General features: G+C 38.9%; 1 protein-coding gene across 1 annotated transcript in view; it reads right to left on the bottom strand.

Annotated features, from left to right (window-relative positions):
* Nucleotides 1-21,628, bottom strand: part of LTK (leukocyte receptor tyrosine kinase) — a 1,073,506-nt gene that overhangs the window by 863,233 nt on the left and 188,645 nt on the right. The window contains exon 5 of the mRNA XM_044073449.1: nt 15,099-15,255. Coding sequence (XP_043929384.1) covers nt 15,099-15,255 — 157 coding nt within the window. The remainder of the gene's footprint in view (nt 1-15,098; nt 15,256-21,628) is intronic.

Raw genomic sequence — 21,628 nt, 5'->3', positions numbered from 1 at the left:
AATCCAAAGGAATGGTACATGCCAACCTGACTAAAGAAGAAATGATTTCAGCCTTAGTTGCAGGTGCAGCATGGACTAGCACCTAGGAAGGCAACCAGTCCGGTGATGGGGATGTGCAGCCCTCAAAAACAGACAGTTCACCTTTTTCTCAAAGGACTTAAAAACCCATCTGGAGTTAAAGGGGCTTGAACTGGAGGCAAAATGCATGGAATTAGAATTGGCAGGGAGACTGCATCATTTGGAGGCTGAAGAAAATGAGAAACAGTGTCTACATGAGAGGAACATGCTGACTCTTTGACAGGAACATGGAAGTAATGGAGAAGGGAATAACCGAACCTCAAAAGCAACAAAGGAACAAAATATGATGGAGACAGCAAGTGGGAATAACAGCATGCCAGTGTTGTTGTCTGGAGATAACAGGGCTACCAAACTATCACCAGAGTTTGTATCCTATCTTAGTGAATGGAAAACAGGCCACTGCCAAGAGAGAGACACAGCCTCTGACATAATTACAAATACCTTTGGCCAGGGTTCACCTATAATGGGAGGGTGGAAAAGAAAAAAGGCAAGTATGTGTGTTTCAGGATATCCCTGCAGATGTCTTGATCGGGAATGCAGTCAGGCTTGGAGACAGACATGTGGGCCTGGTAGCCTGGGGTAGACCCACATAGATGCCACACCTGAAGCTGGGGCTGGTGATGTGGCTATTTCAGGGAGGGAACTGCCCTGTAGCAATGAGCCCGAAGGTGAGCCATGGATGATAATAGGTACTGATGTTCCCCTGGACAGGGTGACTGCAAGGGCAGAAGTGAGTGGTAGTACCCAGGCTGACAGTGAGGCACCACAGTCAGAAGATACCAGACTTCTTGTGGAAGGGTCACAAAGGTAGAGCTGAGACTGAGGTTCTGTACCAAGTGAATGAAGAACAACTACAGTCATATCCCTAAATAAGGGATGACCTTCCACAGACCCAGACAATTACAGACCCATAAGTCTGGCCAGCCTTGCATGCAAAGCCATAGAAATTCTTATAATGCAACTAATCAATCAGGATATAGGAAACCTCCAAACACTGGACCTGTCTCAGTTTGGATTTATCAAAGGCAGGTCATGTTTACTTAACCTGGTGGATTTTTTAAAAAAGGTCATCAAAACAGTAGATGAAGACAAAACAGTGCACACTGCATACCTCAACCTGGCCAATGCTTTTGACAGAACCCCCCACTCATACGTAGTAGAAAAGCTAAATAAAATGGGAATAAAACCCTATGTCACTTACTGGATTACCAGCTGGCTCATAGATAGGACACAGAAAATCAAAATAGGAGAAATCACCTGCACAAAGATTCCAGTCACCAGTGGAGTCCCCCAGTGTTTTCTGCTGGGACCTCATCTGTTTTGCATCTACTTTTCTGAAGTAAAAGCCAATACCAAATGGCTCTGGCTCACTAAGTTTCCAGATGATTGCAAGTTAGGAGTAGTCATTAAATCCTGAAACGACTTAGCTGTCCTGCAGGAAGGTTTATCTCAAATAAATAACTGGTGCCAAAGTCATGGACTGAAACTAAATTCCAAAAATGTGTTACTGTATCCTTTGGGAAGTCATCCATCCCAGTAAACTATCAAATTAATAATACCCCCCCTAAGAGCTGACCCATCTGTTTGGGATTTGGGAGCATATGTGGACCGTGCCTAATTTTTAACCAACTGTGTCCGTTGTTGTAAGAAAGTCCTTCTATTTTGCACAGCTTATAAGCTAAGGGATTTCATCTAGATCTAGGGATATCATTGCCCCCTTTACTCAGCCATCATTAGGCCACTCATTGAATGTGATGCCCTTTTTAGCATTTTTACATTCAGACACATGCAGCAACTGGAATGCCCATACAGATACCTTACTAAAGGATACAAGGGCCAAGCAACATATCCTACATTGACAACTCAAAGCCCTGTCACTATATTCAATATCCTACAGACTGTGCCTGTCATAAAAGGCATCCTCTGTGTCAATACTTTACTGCACATCAGTAAGTCAAATGGCATCAGAAATACTCAGTATAGGGATATAAACCTTTTCTGCAACATCAACAGATTGGTTTACTGGGACATATCTCACAGAAGATACCGCTGGTCTGGAACTGACTCCCCATCCACATAAAACAAAGTTCATCCCTGTCCATATTCAAGTGCAATTTAGATCTTTGGATGGGAAACAGAAAATTTACTCAACTAATGGACAGAGGCAGCTCCTACATGCTTTATTCCATGCACGTGTCCCCTCAAATTATATATGGTATGATACCAGTTATTCTCATTAAGGGTAATATATAATTATTGAACATTGGATGGGTAAGGCCAATTTCTAACTAAATGGGATAGGTTAATTTGAGCACAAAAAGGAAACTGGCTAGGCTTAAAATAGCTCCCAAGGGCAGCTAGGATAGTACTTACCTATGAACCTATAAACCTATGATCCTCTCTGCATGACTGGCAGTGGATTATAGCAGAAGCAGGAGAAAGAACATGCAGTACATGTCAGCAAACAACATGTCTACCAAGAAAACTATGCATCACACTGCAACCATTTTGTGGACTAAATTCCTATTTGACCATGCATGTCTCTGGAGTTCTGATTCTTAATGTAAACAGAAGCAGACAGAGACACACACAGCATGAATGCACCCACAAAACTGTGCATCACACTGTAGCCATGCTCTCCTCTAAAGGTATACAGGACTGTGCACATATGACTCCGGACTGGGATTACAGGAGTTCTGTGGCTGTCAAAACCTTCCTGGCTGCTATGGGGATGGGTTTAGATTAAACAGAAATTGCAGTCCTGTCCACAGAACAGAAGCAAACACCTTTGCCCTTTGGGGTAATAACATAGATCAAAAGAAAAAAAAATGACATAGATCCCAGACATGATGATGATTAGAGTCTGTCCTTCGGTGCTGGCATCCCCAAGTCTTTGTGCTAAAACCAGACCCTCTGGTCACCAAAATAAGGATGGACCCAGAGCAGAGTAGATAAAAGGTGAAAGATGAGTGGAATGAGGACTGAACCCCTCCTGTCTTTCTGAATGAAAATCCCCTCAATACTATATTCACATTACAGGATGCATACTCCTACTGTCTTACTACTCTGTCATTTTATAGTGACATTTAAAAGTTTTGTTAAGGTCTCTTTGATTAAAACATTGAAACAACAGTTGGCACAGCTACACATCCAATTTAATGGCATGGCTTCTGTAATGAATATCCATACTTTATTAGTAATTTACCCCTGTTCTGAAAAGTAATATTACTATTTTGTAACCAAAAGCAGCACACCAACAAAAGATAGAAAAAAAAAAAAATAGAAAAAAATTCTCCGGCACAATGAAGGGTATCCTTATAATGTAGAGACAGGCAGGCAACTCGGATGTTTCAAAGACTTTATTCCACCAATTCGACACATACGAGAAAGGCACAAACCAACAACCCATACCATGGAACAGTTTGATTTTACTATTTTAATCTTGACAGTTACATATTATTTCTCAAATTACTCCATTGAATGTATCATCTCAATATTATTTTTTTAGTTCTTGCAACAAAAAAGAAAAAAAAAATATGAGATAATTTCATTAAAAAATAAACTATTCCAAAATCTTATTCATGACAATAACATGTTAGAAGGGACTGGTGTTTGCTACTTTCAAGCAGAGGGACACATTTAAGAAATTGTTTCATGACATGTACTCAATACTATATTGCTTGTTTTTAATAGTGAAAGCATGGCTTCTCGATGCTTTTTCCATGTTGTATGGAAATGTGAAGGATAGTATGGATGTGCCTGACTGATCACTGTTGCAGTATAACAGATGTGGGATATCCTGCCATGGATAGCCATATTTCCAACTAGGATACAAAGTCTAGGCATCTTCCTTTTGTACCATACACCTGAAGTATGACCAAAGAGTGCCACAGCTATATAGTACATAATGAACTTATGGGCTCTAAGTACTTCAGGACTTTCTTGCCCGAGACCTGAAAGCCAGCATGGCAATATAGTAGGCTGAGGAAGCAATAAAAAGGTTGTACCAACCAAAAGAAGATGGAAAGGAAAGGAAAGAAAACAAAAGGAAAGGAAAGGAAAGGATACTACCTTGGTCTACTACAAAAAAAAATTTGAAAGAAAGGGAAGAAGGGTGGAATGTAATACTGATCACTCAGACATCCAGTGTTATGGTAGGTATTTACAAAACTGTGGTATGTCTTGACTAAAATCACTATTGCAGCATTACTTACAAGTGGCAAGAGTTCCAAAGCTCACCAGGTATCGGGGGGGGGGGGGGGGAATGAGGGTGTAAGCTGGAGTCCAAGTTTCCTTAAAATATAGACTTATCAAATCCAGCTCTAGCTCTAGAAAGAGCATCACATTTATAATCTTTGGTAAAACAATATATAGAAGACCAGGTAGCAGCTTCAAAATCCAGACCTTTGAAAAAGGCACCAGAAGAAGCTACAGTTCTGGTAGAATGTGCTTTTTACAATCCTCGGAACTATTTACCATGGAAGGTATAGCAAAAGGAGAAAGCAGATGGGATCCATTTTAAGACTAATCGGAAACAGGGAGACAATTTCTTGTCCTGAAAGGAAATGAAGAGCTGGTCTGACTTTGTAATAGACCTGGTCTTGTCAAGATAAAACCTCAGTTGTCAGTTATTTGCGAATATCTTGAGTATAAGATTCTCCCTGTCTGTTTTGAGCAGAGGAAATTGAAGACTGAATGTCTGTTGCAAATGCAACTGATTGACCCTCTTAGGCATGAAAGATGGATTAGTTCTATGGTTAGCCCTCTCCTTATAGAAAACCAAAAAAAGAAGGAGAAGCCACATGACTTTTCAATTCAGAAACCCTTTTGGCAGAGGTAAGAGCAAGTAGAAGAAATATCTTCCTGGGAAAACTTTAAGGAAGTAGAGGAAGTAGCCTCAAAATGAGGTAAAGTCAACAATTCTAAAACATAACTCACATCTCAAGGAGGTGCAATGGATTTCTTAGGAGGCTTGAAATGAAGGACACCTTTCAAAAACTGTTCAACTTCAAAAATGTGAAGATAAATATAGATCAAAAGGAAGGCAGTCAGAAATGGCTGACCAATTTTCTTTAATAGAAGAATATGGCAGCCCTGAATAGAGAAGCTCATAAAAGTAGGAGACCAACAGAGTCTAATAATAGTAATAGGTAATAGTAATAATAGGTTTGCCAATTGGATAAATGTCCTGACTTGTCTTGTGGCACCACAGAGAGAAACTCTTCCATTTTATTTAGAAACATGAGATTTTCTTTTAGCAGATTTTCTACCCTCCTGTAATACCTGTAACATATCCTCAGAGAACAGGTGCCTAAAATAATTAAAACCTGATCACCTATAGAGTTCGATGCACAGTCTGGAAGTTTAGGTGAATTACAGAGCCCTTTTGCTGCATGAGCAAGTCCATTCTGACAGGTAACTTGTGATGATTGCCCTGGGACAGATAGAACAGAAAGGGGAAACCAATGTTGTCTGGTCTAGAAGGGAATTGCCAACAAGAAACATGGCTTGTCCTTCTTGATTTTCAGAAGAACCTTGGAATTGGAGGTAGGGGAGATAATGCACAGAAGAATCTCCCCTTCCAAGAAATAGACATGGCATCCATTTTCCATGCTTCTGAGCAAAGAATTTTGGAACCAAATGGTCTGAGCTGGTTGTTCTGATCAGAGACAAAGAGATCTGTCTGAGGAATATAGGAATACCTCATTAACTGACAATCTGTAAGATGATCTCTTTGTTTAACATCCATTCATGAGGATCTGCCTCGGATCATCTCAGGTAATCTGTCATTGAAGTATTCTTCATGGTGTACTGTATAGCTGTGTCCCAAGCAATCAGTGTGAGTCTGCAAAGATAGTAGGATGTCATCCTGCTCTAACTATGGTGTTGTCTGTAAACATTCAGAGAAGGTCTAGAGACCAAAGGTGTTGGAGGGATTAAAAGTCTAGAATCACTGCCTTCATTTCCCTGATATTTATGTGGTCCTTCCTGTCCAATTTGCACCACACAGCCTAGACATTTGCATTAATAGAACAACCTTCACAAGCCAGGTTGAAGCACCTGTGTAAAGGTCCTGTCATGGAGGACAAACCAGAAAGTGCACTCCTGGATTAAGTGATATCTGGTTAATCCATCAATGAAGCTTCATTTTTGATGAATGGCAAGAGAGGAATTGGTAAGCTCAGAAGATCACAATGTTGTGTCCCCATTGATATGAGAAATCACTGAATCTTCCTCATATGGAGTTTAGCCAAAGGAATCATTAGAATTGTAGAGGTCATGGACTCCACATTTCTCTCTCTCTCTCTCTCTCTTGCTGGGTTCACATCCAGAGGAAGAAGAGATTCGGAGTATTCCTTGAGGAACAATAATTTTGTCCTGAGGAAGAAAGGCAGTCATTCGCTTAGAGTTGAGTCTGCAACCCAGAAATACAAGATCCCAGGATGAGACCAGACTGGATTTTTTGTAGGATTAAGGTGAACTCCAGAAAGTGAACCAGGTTCTTTGTAGAGCTGAAGTCTGAAAAGAGATTTTCACTTGTAAGACCATGAATAAGCAGGTCATCTAAGCAGGACAAAATTTGCATCTCCTGCAGAAAGCAACAACTGAAGCTAGGCACTTTATGAAAACCCTTGGTGCAGTAAAGAGTCTGAATGTAAAGCAAATAATTGAAAGTGATATTTCAAAACAGAGAACCTTAAAAACTTCCTGTGATCTGTATGGATTGGGGTATGAAGACATAAATCCATTACATCCAAGTTTACCTCAAGTCTTGAAACAGGATCACAGAGAACAGGGACTGCAGACTAAGCATTTTGAATTTTAGAAATGTGAGACAGAAGTTGAGAAGGGACAAGTTCAGAATTGGTCTCCATTTTCTCTCTTTCTTGGAAGCCAGGAAAAGCCTTAAATAGAACTCTGTCTGTTCTAATGGAGGAGGGGGGGCAGGATAATTCTATTGTACCCTGGAGAAACAACTCCTGTACTAGTAGAGGGATCAGATGGAGTTGGCAGGAGGAATATCTGACCTGTGAGGAAGAGAAAGCCATGACATACTGTATTCGCTTTGAATTATTGAAAGAAGCCCATGGTCTTTGGTGTTAGTTTCCCAGATTGGAAAGGACAGGGAAAGTCTATTTGACAGAGGGGTTAGGGTTAGACAAAAGTGAGGAAAGAGGGTGGGAGGCAAAAGACGATAGTCACAAGGAGGCTGTGTTGCCAGAAAATGGAGGGTTTGGAGCCGTTAAATTTATGTTTGGATTTGTGTTAAGATCTCTTTTTAAAATATTTCTCACCCTTCTAAGGGACTTTTTGTTTTTTACAAAAAAAGGAACACACTTTGGAAGGGTAGTTGCTTTGCAAACTGGGAACAGGAGAGAGAGAGAGAGAGAGAAACATTTGTTTAAAATCCTCCATAATCTTTCCTCTTTTCTGAAGGTTCTTGAAATGGTCCAAATAGTGTCTCTATCCAAAAGTGTATTCAAGATTTTTAATTTAACTTGCTTGGGAAAAGATTGAAGCCTTAGCCAAGAAAATCTCCTCAAAACAGAACTAGTAGCAACTGCTTTGGAGGAAGCATCAGCTGCATTGTAGCTGTGCTTAACAGAATGCTTAGCTCCCTGGGAAGCAGAATTCAATAACAGAAAGCAGAAGACTTCATTTCAGAAGCAGACATATCAGATTAAAGTTTGCAAAGGTCACCCATCAAAGACAAGATGTACCTGGTCATAGATGTCTGATAATTAAGAGTATGAAAAGCCAGAGTAAAGGAGATTTAAACCTTTTTTCCTGTACTTGACTATCACCCTACTATATTTATCATTAGGGAGAGAACTGGAAAAGGCAGGAGCTTAATAGTTTTATATCTGATTCTAGTGAGGTCACAGCAGGGTCAGACAATGGATTTTATACAAAAAATATGTGGGAATCAGGAGCATTATAAAAACTGTCAGGCTTCTTGGGGGCAAGGAGATTTGGATTCATGGTTCATACAAAACTGTGACAAAAGTATCTAGGAAAGGCTCATGGACTGGAAGGATGGCAAAAGCCTTTGGAACCTTTATGTACATCAAGTAATAATATGTTTTTTGCATTAGCCTTCTTGTAGAAAATGTTGCGTCATCTTCAGTACACTATATCCAAAGGAAAGTTCCTCCAAGGGAGAAACTGAAGATGAATCGGAGAAGAATAAGTCAAAGCATCCCTGCCAGAATCCCCATCCTCCTCTGAAGAAGTAGTAGTAGCTTCTCTGTGCCTCTTCAAGGGGGGAATGGAATGGAAGGGGGGTCATAGACAAAGAGTTGGGAGGCTTAAAAGACTTATTTCTAAAGAAGCCTCCTGACAAAATGTGTATTACTTCTTCTGAGGGACTGTGACAGCAGAGGGGGGAGAAGAAGAGAGGTATTCTTAGTCTTCTGCTATTTTCTAGTAGAAAAGCGGGGCTTGCACAAAATGAGAAGGTTCTGGCCACTAACATACCTTAATGAGAGAATCCAGTCAGACTTCTCATATGTCCCTATTTTGGAGGAACATTCCTATTTTTCAGGCCCAATTTACCCTGCATCCAATGTCTATTTTTGGAGGTATGCCTCTATTTTTAGGCATGGGGATGTACCATGATTTCATTTGGTTTCATATGTGGATGCTGTTCATAGGAACACGCCATGATCTCATTGGCTGCTGTTCATGGGAACACACCATTATCTCATGTGGTTGTATATGTGGATGCTGTTCATGGGGATGCATCATGATCTCATGTGGCTGATGTACATGGGGACACACTATGATCTCATGTGGCTGCAGTTCATGGGGAAATACCATTATCTCATGTGGTTGCATATATGGATATGATTCACGGGAATGTACCATGATCTCATGTGACTGCTGTTCATGGGGCCACACCATGCATACCTCTCAAACATACTGGATTCCTCAGTATTTACTGACTTTCAGGCCAAAATAATGGGTGCCATGAATTCCTGAGTGGCCCCTTCAATTCCCGAATTTCCTAGGGTTTTTTGAATTTTTTTTTTGTCGGTGCTGATGTCATCACGTGCAGGGGTGTGACCAATAATGTCAGCTTCGTGAGGCTGACTGCCAGCCTTTCAGAATTCAGCTGAGGGCTTGAGGAGGTGTGTACTACTCTCTTTCTGTTTATTTACCTTTAGTTGTTTTTCCGTAGTACATGGTTGCATGTATGGCACGTCTTCAACTGGTTTGAGGTAATTTGGACTCTGCAGACTTAAAAAAACTTTGCTTCATTTTGTTATATTTAACAGTGGTTGCCCTTGCATTTTTATTTATTTATTTTGTTACTTATTGTCTTGTTGATCAGGAAAGTCTGACTGGGTGTGTGTAAACTATTTTAAGCAGGGGCCTGGGCAGGGAGAAAAGTTCATAACATTTGTAATTAGCAGTTTCATTTTTAAGAACAATATTATTTTCAGCACAGATATTCAGATTGTCAAAAAATCCTTGAGAGAAAATGTGTAGGTAAAATGAAGGAGACTGAAAGGGGATTTAAGTTGTTGATTTGAGGGGCAAACATAATTAATTTTATATTACGTTATAGAAAGAGGGAGATAGGGGAAGTGACATTCATTTTAAGACACATTTAACATATATTTACCAAGTCTTATAAGTATTACTCTAACCATTTATCTGTATAGTTCATTTTGTGTCTGTCTTGATATGCTGGCTATTTTTACAGGATTTTCTTGTTAGCGATTATTATTGGCTTCATTTCTGTTCTTGTTCAGTTTTGTAAAAGTGCCTAGGAAATAAGCCATTAAATGAACTTCAGCTTGAAACTTGAGCTCTTAGAAGTCATACCTTATTTAATTTGTATTTATTTAAATTTTATACTGGTACAGTAGTAGTTGTTAGAATGAAGCAGCTTACTAATTGCTAAGAGTATTTAAATGAAGCAGTGTGTTGTAACCATTAGTCTGAAGAAATCTCCCTTTGGAGATGAAAGCGCTCCCTTGTGGTTCTATAACAGCGTAATTACAGCGTGTTTTCGTGTGTTTTATTGGATTTTATCTTGTGGATTTTACTTCGTGAATTAAACTTCGTTTTTGTGCTATTCTGCCATTGCTTCTTTTTGGAGTTGTTAGAATTCATTTGACTGTTTAGACAAATTGTATGTATTTTAATTTTATATGTGTAGTAATTAATTTTATTTTTATAAAAGAAAATTGTATTTTAGTGTCATACAAGTTCACAATTTTATACCAGTTCAGAAGACGTTAATAGATACAAGTTCAGATGTTAATATAAATAAAACAGTTTTGTTCTGGTTATATTTTGTGTTATGTAAAATATTGAGGCAGTTAATTTTTTTATAAAAGAAAATTGTATTTCAGTTTTGCACAAGTTCAAAGCTTTATACAAGTTCAAATATTAATATAAATAAAACACTATTGTACTGTTTATTTTGTGTCATATTTTGTCTGTTATTTAATTTGCATTTAAAAGTTGGTATCCCACAAGTCCATTGGAGTAGGCGGGGTTGCATAATTGTATATGCAAATTGTATGTTAATCAGCATATGGATTTTTGGCCAGCTGTACCTATTTTTCATGGGCCTTTCTCCAGATTTTTTTATGATTCCAGGTTGAGAGCTATGACACTACGATCTTGTGTGGTTGTATATGTGGATGCTGTTCATGGGATGTACCATGATCTCATGTGGCTGTATATGCAGCTGATGTTCAAGGGTAAGTACCATGATTTCATGTGGGTGAGGCTCTTAAAGACATACAGTGACCTCATGTGGATACTGTTCATGGGGACACACCATGATCTCATGTGGTTGCATTTGTATATGCTTTTCTTGGGATTGTACCAGATCTCATGTGGCTGATATTCATGAGGACACACCACAGTTAAAAAGCTACAAGAACTGCATGGACTTGCAATTGTTGAGGTACATACTTTATTGACTATACCTGTCTTGTAATTATGTTTTCTTTTTATGGGAAATGTAACTGTTGTTTTTCTGAGAACTGTCTGAATTTCATTTGTTAATATAAATGCATTGTGATGAAGTTTTTCTCCCCAGGCCTCCACTGGAAATGGGCTCTGCCCAGTCAGACTTTCCCAGGCAACAAAGACAAATAAATAAATAAATTAAACTCATGTGGCTTCTGTTCTTGAGGACACACCATGATCTCATGTGGTTGCATATGTGGATGCTGCTCAAAGGAATGTACCATGATCTCATGTGGCTGATGTGCATGGGGACACACCATGATCTCATGTGGCTGCTGTTCATGAGGATTTGGCATGGCCTCTACAGCCTTTATTATGTATGGTTGCAAAGCATAAGAAACCAACTGTACCATGCAGGTACCATTAAACCCAAGCAATTAAATACTGCATAGGTGGGTTCTGCTACTTCTGTATTGTAATCTTTTGACTGCCATTGCTGATGCTGGATATGGGTATATAATTGAAAAGAATAATATACATCAGCATTTTGAGCTCTACAGATGCTACTTTTCTCTTAAGTTCCTTTTAATTCATTTTATGCTTTACTTTGTACTTTTTAACACCATCAGATGTTTTCTTTGTGTTTTCCATTTTAACTCCACGTATAATTGTCATATATACCTTGTATTGATTCTTAACCAATGTTTTTATATTATGTCTAATTTGTTATAATTATTTAAACTACAGATGTTTTTGTTTTATTTTTGAAGATTGTAAAATTATTGTTCCTAAAATGTATTGTAATAATTTGGAGCTTTTCTCCCCGGGCCTCCGCTGAAAATGGATTTCTACCCAGTCGAACTTTCCCGGTAATCAAATGCCAATAAATAAATAATTTACTTTAGCCCTTTCCATATTGTCATGGTTTTGCTCTTCTTTCTCCTTTCCCTTTTCTCATTCATTTATACCCATTCTCTCTTTGTTATCGGTTACTTCAATATAACTTGCTAGATTCCTGTGATTACTTTTACTTGAATCAGTTTCTTCCACCTTCAGTGGCCTAACAGTTACCATGACATGGCTGTGTTTGTCAGTGGAATAATTTGTTTCACAATGTCGCTGGTCCGGTTGTAGGAAGAGACGTCCTTTTCCCACTGTGGCAGGAAATGACAGCATGGAATAACAAGAAACACAGCATTAGTGTGCCAATCAGATTCTTTTATCTGATAGGAAGCAGCACTGAGGTAAAGAAGCTCAGCAGTTTCATTGAATGAGGTCCCCTGCCACAAACAGAAGACATCTAAACCAAGTAGTGTGAGGAGAAAATTATGACTTGAGATGCCAAAAGAGATGTGCTGAAACAGGTGAGAGGTCACAGAGAAGGAGAGATTACAAATCATAGTGGCAGATCAGGGAAGGGGACCCATCAAATCAAGTACGAGCTGCTTTTTAAGAAAGAGATGATCAGAAGAGGTGGAATGTTCTTAGGTGGAGGGGGACATTTACTCACAGCAGAAAGTTGCATGCAAAAGTTAAAGTTGAGGAGGCATGGAATGTTTTATGGAGAGGAAACCCTTTTCAAAGTTTGATATAAACAATATACTGAAGTGTCTAGGGACCTGAGAGAAAGCCAGGAACAAGGAGACGTGACAGATGAAAATGGTAAGAAAAGGTCAGTGTACAGTGAAGAGGTATTAGTGAAATGTTAAGTCTAATGTCTGGGGTATGAAGCCAATTCATAACAGCATGGATATGATCCGATATGCTGCCAGATTGTAAACCTGTACCTTTCAATTTTACATTAGCACAGGATGTCAGATTACAAAAAAAGGTGTGATAAATTAAAGAAACAGCCCAATATTTAACATCACTATTTCATCATCATCATATGCAAACATTACCATATATTTTGAGGTAGACATACAGAAAACATTAATCACATTCATATATGGTATAAAATGTATGACATTTCATTCTAAGTTTCCTTTGTTGACACATACCATACATTTCTTGTATTTACTTAATGATGTGTTACTGTAATGAACTCTTTGTTTTACACATATCCCACACATCCTGAATTTCTCATACCTAGACTTTCAACATTTGACAAGTGTAAGTCGGGTATGTGGTGACATTGCTGGATGTTACACCTTTGGGAACCTGAGAATACTCTTTTGATTCATTACTATCACAGTGTTTGTTTGACCATCATTTTCCCTTAGACAACTCTCATTTTGAGCAGACATTACTTGTTTCTTCTCTATAATTTACTATCTGAAGTTTTCACAGCAAACTGTCTTCACTTCAAATACTAAAACTCAGATGGCTATGGTTGTTGTTATTATTATGATAACCCTACTAAAAGGTCACCCTGTTTCCAAACAGATTTAAAGAGTACTAGTTTATCCTTAATAAAAGAGCATCTTGGATAATTTTGCATTGGTCTGCCATGCCTTAATTTTATTCTAGTCAGCAGTGAAGCAGACACACAACTTCTGATTTTCAGCCTAAGAACTATAAGTAAATGTGCATGTGAACACCTATTACTTTCCAGTGGAGTATTTCTGTATTTCATTTCTCAGTCTCAGTATATGGGATTCTTGAGTGTTCCCAGTAAAGCTAATATATATAATTCTTCCAAGGTGTGGGCTGTGTCTGGTACACCTCCTGTGGGACGTGCCTCAGGGCATCCCCATGAAATGCCAGGACCACCTCCACTGATGTCTCTCAACTAGAGGAGCAGTGACAACACCTAGAGCTGACAACACCTAAAGGAGCAGTGACAGCACCCAAAGGAGCAGTGACAAGAGAGGTCACAGCACCTAGAGCTGACATCACCTTGAGGAGCAGTGATAAGGCTTAGAAGTAATAGCGCCTAGAGGTGAAAACACCTAGAGGAGTAATGACAAGGCCTAGAGGTGACAACACCTAGAGGAATAGTGACAAGACCTAGAGGTGGCAACACCTAATGACAACACCTGGAAGTGACAATACCTAGAGGAACAGTAGCAACACCTATAGAAGTAGTGACAACACCTAGAGGTGACAACACTTAGAGCTGACATCACCTACAGCTGACAACACATAGAGCTGGAGTGACAAGACATGGAAGTGACAACACCTAGAGATGACTACACCTAAAGGAGCAGTGACAAGGCCTACAAGTGACAACACCTACAGAAGCAGTGACAACACCTAGAGGTGACAACACTAGATGAGTAGTAACAACACCCTGAAGTGACAAAACGTAGAGGAGTAGTGACAACACCTAGAGGAGCAGTGACAAGACCTAGATGTGACACCATCTAGTGACCACACCTAGAAATAACACCTAGAGGAGTAGTGACAAGGCCTGGAGGTGACAACACTAGATGAGTAGTGACAACACCTTGAGGTGACAAAACCTAGAGGAGTAGTGACAAGACTTAGAGGTAACAACACCTAGTGACCACACCTAGAAGTAACAACACCTAGAGGAGCAGTAACAACACCTAGAGGTGACAACACTTAGAGGAGCAGTGGCAACACAGTGAGATCCTACAGGGGTGTTAGGCTGTTAACTAACAAAGTAATCGCAGCAGTGCTGTGATACAATTAGTTACTTATATTTTGTCTGTCATTGTTGCCATTGTCTGGAGTTTTCACAATAGTTTCTACCTAGTTACACATCCTGGTAAACAAAACTCAGCCAACAAAGAACACAACTAAATACATGAAAAGCTTTGTTTTTCCAGTTTCAGAGCATTCACACACTGCTACGAAGACGCTTAATCTACATACTGTTTTCTGTAACTGTACCAAGCAGCATGACACTGCTCTAAAACTGAAGACATAACTTTGAAGACATTTTACTCTACCAGGTTATCCTGTTTTGTATATGGCAAGAATTGATCTCTGAGACTCTCATCACAATATTTGTATCCTTTTTTGTAGAGAGAGACTATCTATGACAAACTGCCGATCAGTATTATTACATGCTTTATATGATCAGAAATAAATATAAGATTAACAGATTGGTAAATGCAGACAAGAACAAAGGATAAGTGCATTTGAAGAGCAGTATATGAACTTTTTATCTAAATCCTTACCTGCTGCTCCTGTTTTTCCATTGATTCCAGGTACAGAAGTATCATTTTCAAACTGCTCCACTGGAACGCTGGATAAAGATTTTCCAGGATCCTCTAAGTAGGCATTCCCTCCGCCTCCTGCTGCAATGAGCAAAGGGATGAAGTCCCCATCGAGCATCTGTGCAAAAGGAGTGAAAACTGTAAAACACTGCCACATGCTGGCAGAACCTGGAAAATGGTGTTCTGTTACCTGACTGACATACTGATTCTTGCAAGGTATTAACAGAGAGCAGGCAGACACCTTACCTTTTAATTTTTCACTTTTTTATGATTTGCTTAGCAGATCAAGCATAAAATTTGAGCCAGATATTTACATATGTTAAAACGACATAGCTACACAAAAATAGAAAAAATAAAATATTCATGGGGGACTTATCTACTCCTCTATAATGGGAATTCTACAAGACCCCAGACTTGCAGGCTCAGTGATTCATGAACTCTGTAAGCACAAATACCCTGGACCAGGTAGTCCATTTGCCCATTAAAGGTGCAAACATATTGGATCCCGTAAGTGCAAATACAGGAGAATGTTACACCCACCAGTGCAGTGTCTTCTCTGGTAAGGTCAGATCATAAAGCTGCCTCCTTTGAAACAGAAATAAATGCTGTGACCGCAGCAAACACTGTCACTTTATGGCAAAATATTTATTATTAAGGGATTATCTGACAAAATTTCAAGCCCTTCCAAACCCAGAGAACATAGCTGCCTATGCAGAATTGTCAAAGAAGCCCTATACAATCATGTTAATAGATACACAGAGACAGCTGTGCCTGCCAGAAACAAGCCCAGAACAAATGGGAAAAACAAACCACCCTGCTGGAATCCAAACATAAACAAAATGTGCAACAAAAGAAAAAAAAAGTCATTGCTAAAATTAGAAAGTACATTGCCCAGCAGGATAAAAACTCTGTCATCAGGCTAAACCAACTACTAAGAGGACAAAGCAACTTTTGAGGTAAAGATAGCCTCCCAGGACAAGGACAGCCACAGGGCTTTCATTAGGTCCAAAACCTGAAAGGCAGTGCACAACAGTGTGCAGAACTCATTGTTAATGGAGCCACTTACACAAAGCCAGACAATACAGCTAGGGTTGCCACCTTTTGTTATGGCTAAAACCAGACTTAGGCCACACCTCTCGCACCTCCCATAACCCCCTCCATGTCCAGCCCACTTTCTGCCAATTTTGTGACATTGTTGTCATGTTGCATGAGGGGAATGTCCTCTTTTTCCAAAAGTGATGCTTTTTCTTTTGCAGATTTACTATGCTTTTTGTAAATCGGCCGATTTAACAAACTCCAGTAGTCTGTTTCTTTTTTTTTAAACAGAATACTGGAGTTTGTGCAGTGTTTTCCTGACTACCGGACAATCAGTTTGATTTCCGGATAGTCCAGGAAAAAAAAATGGATAGGTGGCAACACTAGACATAGCCAATCTGCTGGCTAACAAATTCAGCTCCAATTTTATCTCTAGCTTACAGTGGTGAATCTTCACTTTTAGTTTGTCTTTTAACAGTCACAGCAATACTCTGCCTCATGCCATTTGTTTACCTTTGTTTAGCTGGATGTGCAAAATTACTGGGTTTGAGCAGACCCAGACTAATTGTCTCCCACTAAAGTGGAGGGTGTGTGTGTCCTGCGTCTCTCCCCTCCCACACATAATTTCCCATCCAACCCCTCTCTGATCTACAAATTTCCTCCTGCAGCTCTCCTGACACTTTTATTGACATCATAAACCTATTTAAAGACCCTGCTACATATCAGTACAATTTCCACATTTTCTCCTGTCCCATCAATCACAGTAGTATTAATATTCTCTTCCCTGCTCTTTCACTTACTCATTGTCTGCTCTGTTAATACAGCATCCACCACAGTATGTCTGACATTGTCTTTCCCACTCAGTCACTCTATAACTGCCCGGTGGATATTCACCCTTCCTTCACTTTGAATTTTGTGCTCCCTTCCCTTCCGATCTAAAAATTCACTTCTTCCTTTCCCATCTCACCTATCAGCTCCTTTGAATAACCTAACTTCATCTAATTCATTTTTACACCTGACCACACCACTCTTTCCCCTTTTCTTCCTTACCACCTTATTACTGTTCATACTTAATACTACAAATTCAACTGTATCTCACTTCTTATCCAGCTTACTCACTGGTCTGGATTCTCAGCTGTGTCTGTTTTACTTCTTGTACAACTCACTCACTACACTTAACACTCTTAACTTCCCATAACATCACTTTCTCACAGATCTTTTTGTCTAACTTTATAATCACATTGCCTGTCAATGTCATGACCAGATTATAACTTTGTTGTCTCCCCATCTCATCACAAGTAAACATGCTCTTCACTAGCTTAACTGCTCTACTTTTTATACTATTTTCTCTCCTCACAGACCATCAAATTACTCCTCTCACACCCATTCTTTCTCTCCTACTACAAGCTTCCATTCAAACTATACACTCCACAATTCTTCACCAAAAATTGCTCCACATCTATTTAGCTCACATACTCTTTTCTTTAAATACAAAATTATTACCTATCCTAATTACCACTCCAGAACAAAGAAAAAAAATACAAACAAAAATTACCATAATAAAACTGCTTCAGTCTCTTCAACATTCTTCAAAAATTAAACAATGTAGTGACATTTACCCTAACCCAGGCCTTCCTTCCATCTCTACTCCCTGTCACCCACATCACCTCTGGTCACCTCTAATAACTCCACAAAACTAAACTTTACCTCCATAAACATACATAGCTGAACTGCACGCCTGTATCTCTCATTAAGTAAAAGGTATCATTGCCCTTACTGAGACATTGCTAAAACCTCATATAAAAGACTCAGAAATTCTTCTCACAGGAAACAGCATCATTAGAGTTGATGGGGTAAAGAAAAAAACTGAAGAGGTACCTATTCTCTACCCTAACACACACACACACACACACACACACACACACACATATATATATATATATATATATATATATATATATATATATATATATATAAAATGTTTCTCCTCTTACAAAAACTCTGCTCAAATTCAGTAACATAGAGCTTCTTATCCCTTACATAAAAGTAAATGACCACAAACTCATTTGTATAATTATTCTATATATCCCACTTGTAACAATATATCTACCCATGAGGACATCATTTGCTGGATCTTAGACAATATTATCAATGAAACAGTCATCATAGGTGATGTTAATATCAACTGGAGTACATTTACTTCTAACTATCCTTCATCTAGCATCAACCTTCATGGTTTCAAGCAGCGTATTATTTATCCTTCTTGCTACAACAAATCTCAGGACACTAGTCCCATTCTCAACTGTATTCTGGTCTCTGATCCTTCAGTTATACTGCATCAGGAACCCTTCCTGAAATGCCTTAGTGATCCCTGTCCTACATGTTATCAGACATATTACAGTGCCAAAGAGCAAGTATACAAAAATACCTCACCATTTAACTCTGAATTATTTTAGCTGTTCTTAACTCATTTAACTGGACTATTCTAAAAGCCTTGCCACTAGATGAGGCAGTAGAAATGTTCACTTCATCTTTTTTAAGCATCCTAAACAGACTTCCACCACTATATGGAAAAAGAGTAAAATCTAACTTTGCCCCTTGGCTTACTAATCAAAGAAGCCTTATGCAAAATAGGGTTAAGGCATGGAAAGAGTGGCAGAAACATAAATCTCTGCAACGCCTACAGTGCTTTAAAGATCTTTATAACCTTACCAAAAGGCAAGTCAACCTTGATAAGAAACAATACTATTCTCATTTACAAAATAAACATTGATATATAACCCCCCCCAAAAAAAAATGTTGGTCATTCATTAAACACATTGGATGTGGATTAGTGTGGTTTTGTGGAGGAGGCAAACATCTGGCAACATTCATCAAACAAGGATAATCAAGAGGGTGTGAGAACAACCGTGGCAGGGCAAGAAGATGTGAGAACAACTGTGGCAGGGCAAGAGGGTGTGAGAACAACCATGGCAGGGCAAGACAGTGTGAGAACAGGGGTAGCCACCCAGCAATGTGAACATTGGTTCTACTGAAGTGACACCCCAACCCCATGTGTAAACAAAGGAGTTATGGATGGATGGATAGATCCAGAGGGAAGCAGAATGTAAGCAAATACCACTGTGGTTGGTGGGTCTTGATGCAGAGAAAGCATTCGACAGAGTAAGCTGGGATGTTATGAGTAAAGCATCAGAAGCTTTTGCATTTGCATTCCTTTGTACAACAGTGAGGTTAATTAGTAGGATATATGAAGGATTGGAGGCAAGAATTAAAGTGGGAAGATTCTTCTCTGCTAAACTGTGTTTGAACAGAGGAACCAAGCAGGGGTGTCCTCTCTCCCCTTTGTTATTTGCTTTATCATTGGCAGAGAAAATAAAGAACTCAGAAATTTAGCAATATAATTGTTATGGTAATCAAGAAAGACTGGCTTTATTTGCAAATTATATTATTTTTACATAATAAATTCAGAAAAGGATGTTTCTGTGTTGTGGAATATTTTGAGACAGTTTCAAGTCTTTTGAGGATATAAAATTAATGAAGATAAAACAAAGACTATAATGATAAATTATGTATACAATTATAAATTGGCTAAGCAATACCCATATTTATGGAGGCATGATAAGATGAGATATTTAGGTGTACAGATTAAAATGGATTCTGTTATAGCCATTCTGGTGGTGTATAGGGATAAAGCCCTTACTATGGCCCAGCTGACACTGGGTTGTTTGGTTGCTTTGGCAACTGAAGGAGCAGCAGGGAAGTGATGGATGTGCCTATCCAAGGTAGGATGGTGCTCGTTGATATGCTCCCTAAGGGGAGGTGTGGATCAAAGAGGGGAGGTTTTACTATCAAAATCCTGTAATTTACTCACCCGAAAGTCATAACGTCAAAAGAGGAAAATGTGACATTCATAAATACTGAAGGAATGAAAATCAAAGTTTAAATAAGCGAAAAATGGGTTCATTCGCCTTGAAGAACGTCACATATGTGACGTTGGGCATTCAAACATCCGATAAAACACTTTGGAATACCAGTACTACTGTATGCTGTGAAACGTAGTCCAGTATCACAGAGTTTATTAACAATGTACATTAATTTGCACCTTCAGTACTTCTTGATATTACTACCGAATTCTGCATTGAATTTTACAAAAGTTTAACATGTTCCCATTTATTATTACACAACTGCACATGCAGAATATTTGTTTTAATGTTTTGGATACACAGTGAAGCAAAACGTGACATCTCCAGTATTTCCGTGGCATCAGGAGGTTGCGTTTTGGGATTGCATTATTCAAAAAAAAAAAACTTTGGACGTGTGTTATTTTGGTGGTGTTAAACTTACAGGACTTTCCAGAGCACTTGCATATTCTATTTCCCTTTTTTCGACATTTTTTTTCTACAACTGATTTCCAAAACTTTGCTGTCAATGATTTGATCTGTTCCATATTATTGAGGAGATCACATACATCACGTTAATTAACATTTGTGCATTTAAATAATGAACTTTTGATAGTAAACCAGGGAGGTGCCCTCTGATATAATCAATGAGTGTGGGGGATGGGGAAAAGGAGTGGGTAAGTCAAAAAGTCCCCCACCATATGGAAGCACGGATGAGTTGGGCCCACAGGACACCCTCAGGATCCACCACAGGCCCCAGTGAAAATGGAGTAAGTCCATGGGGGTTGGAGAGTAGCCAGTAGATCTGGCGTGGACTGGATATGGATGACTTTAAAAACATATAGTACAAAGCAATGCATATCCCCGTACCTTTCACCTGTCTTTGAGTTTGCAAAATGCCTTACAATTTGCCTAATATTTTTGCTCCATCCCTTGAAATTTCATACAGCTAGTGGATAAATATATCCATTATAGTTTTGTACTTATTGTTGAAATAAAGCATGATCGTGCAGAACATGTTGTTTTATTAACTTTTTAAGTGGATTAGGGAAACATATCAAGTTTGTCCCTGATATCTCTCTGTCTCTTACACACACATGTGCACACATACTTCACCATTCACTCACACTGCAAAATTGCATTCCTTTTGTTTTAATTTTCCCTTTCTCATTAAAAGTGGATTTTTAAGACAGGGCTAGCAAAGGTAAAATAAAACAGCACGTCCTTGTAAGTGCACTGCAGTTACTTTTGTTAGCAAGGTCATCTGATTTACTTTTATTTTTATTTACTTACTTTAGATTTTTTTACACTTACTAACTATCCACATTTAGTGAATGTAAACAACATGGCAAAGGTTCATTTTTTTCCCTTTGGTCTGTGTTTAGTGGTGGTTTAATATGCTGCTATGAAACAGCAGACTTGATACTAGGCTCTCCTTGTACATTAATACACTATTGGAGAATGTCTATTCTTAAGCAGGGTATTGTATGTATAAATGACATGCCCATTGTTGTGTCATCACACAAATTTCCTAAGGTACCCCAGTACTCAAGTAAG

The sequence above is a fragment of the Protopterus annectens genome, chromosome 6.part0 (genome assembly GCF_019279795.1).
Source record: "Protopterus annectens isolate FY-2018-M chromosome 6.part0, PAN1.0, whole genome shotgun sequence".
NCBI lineage: Eukaryota > Metazoa > Chordata > Ceratodontiformes > Protopteridae > Protopterus > Protopterus annectens.
The sequence above is the reverse complement of the archived record's forward strand: the minus strand, read 5'-3'. Positions and strand labels throughout refer to the sequence as shown.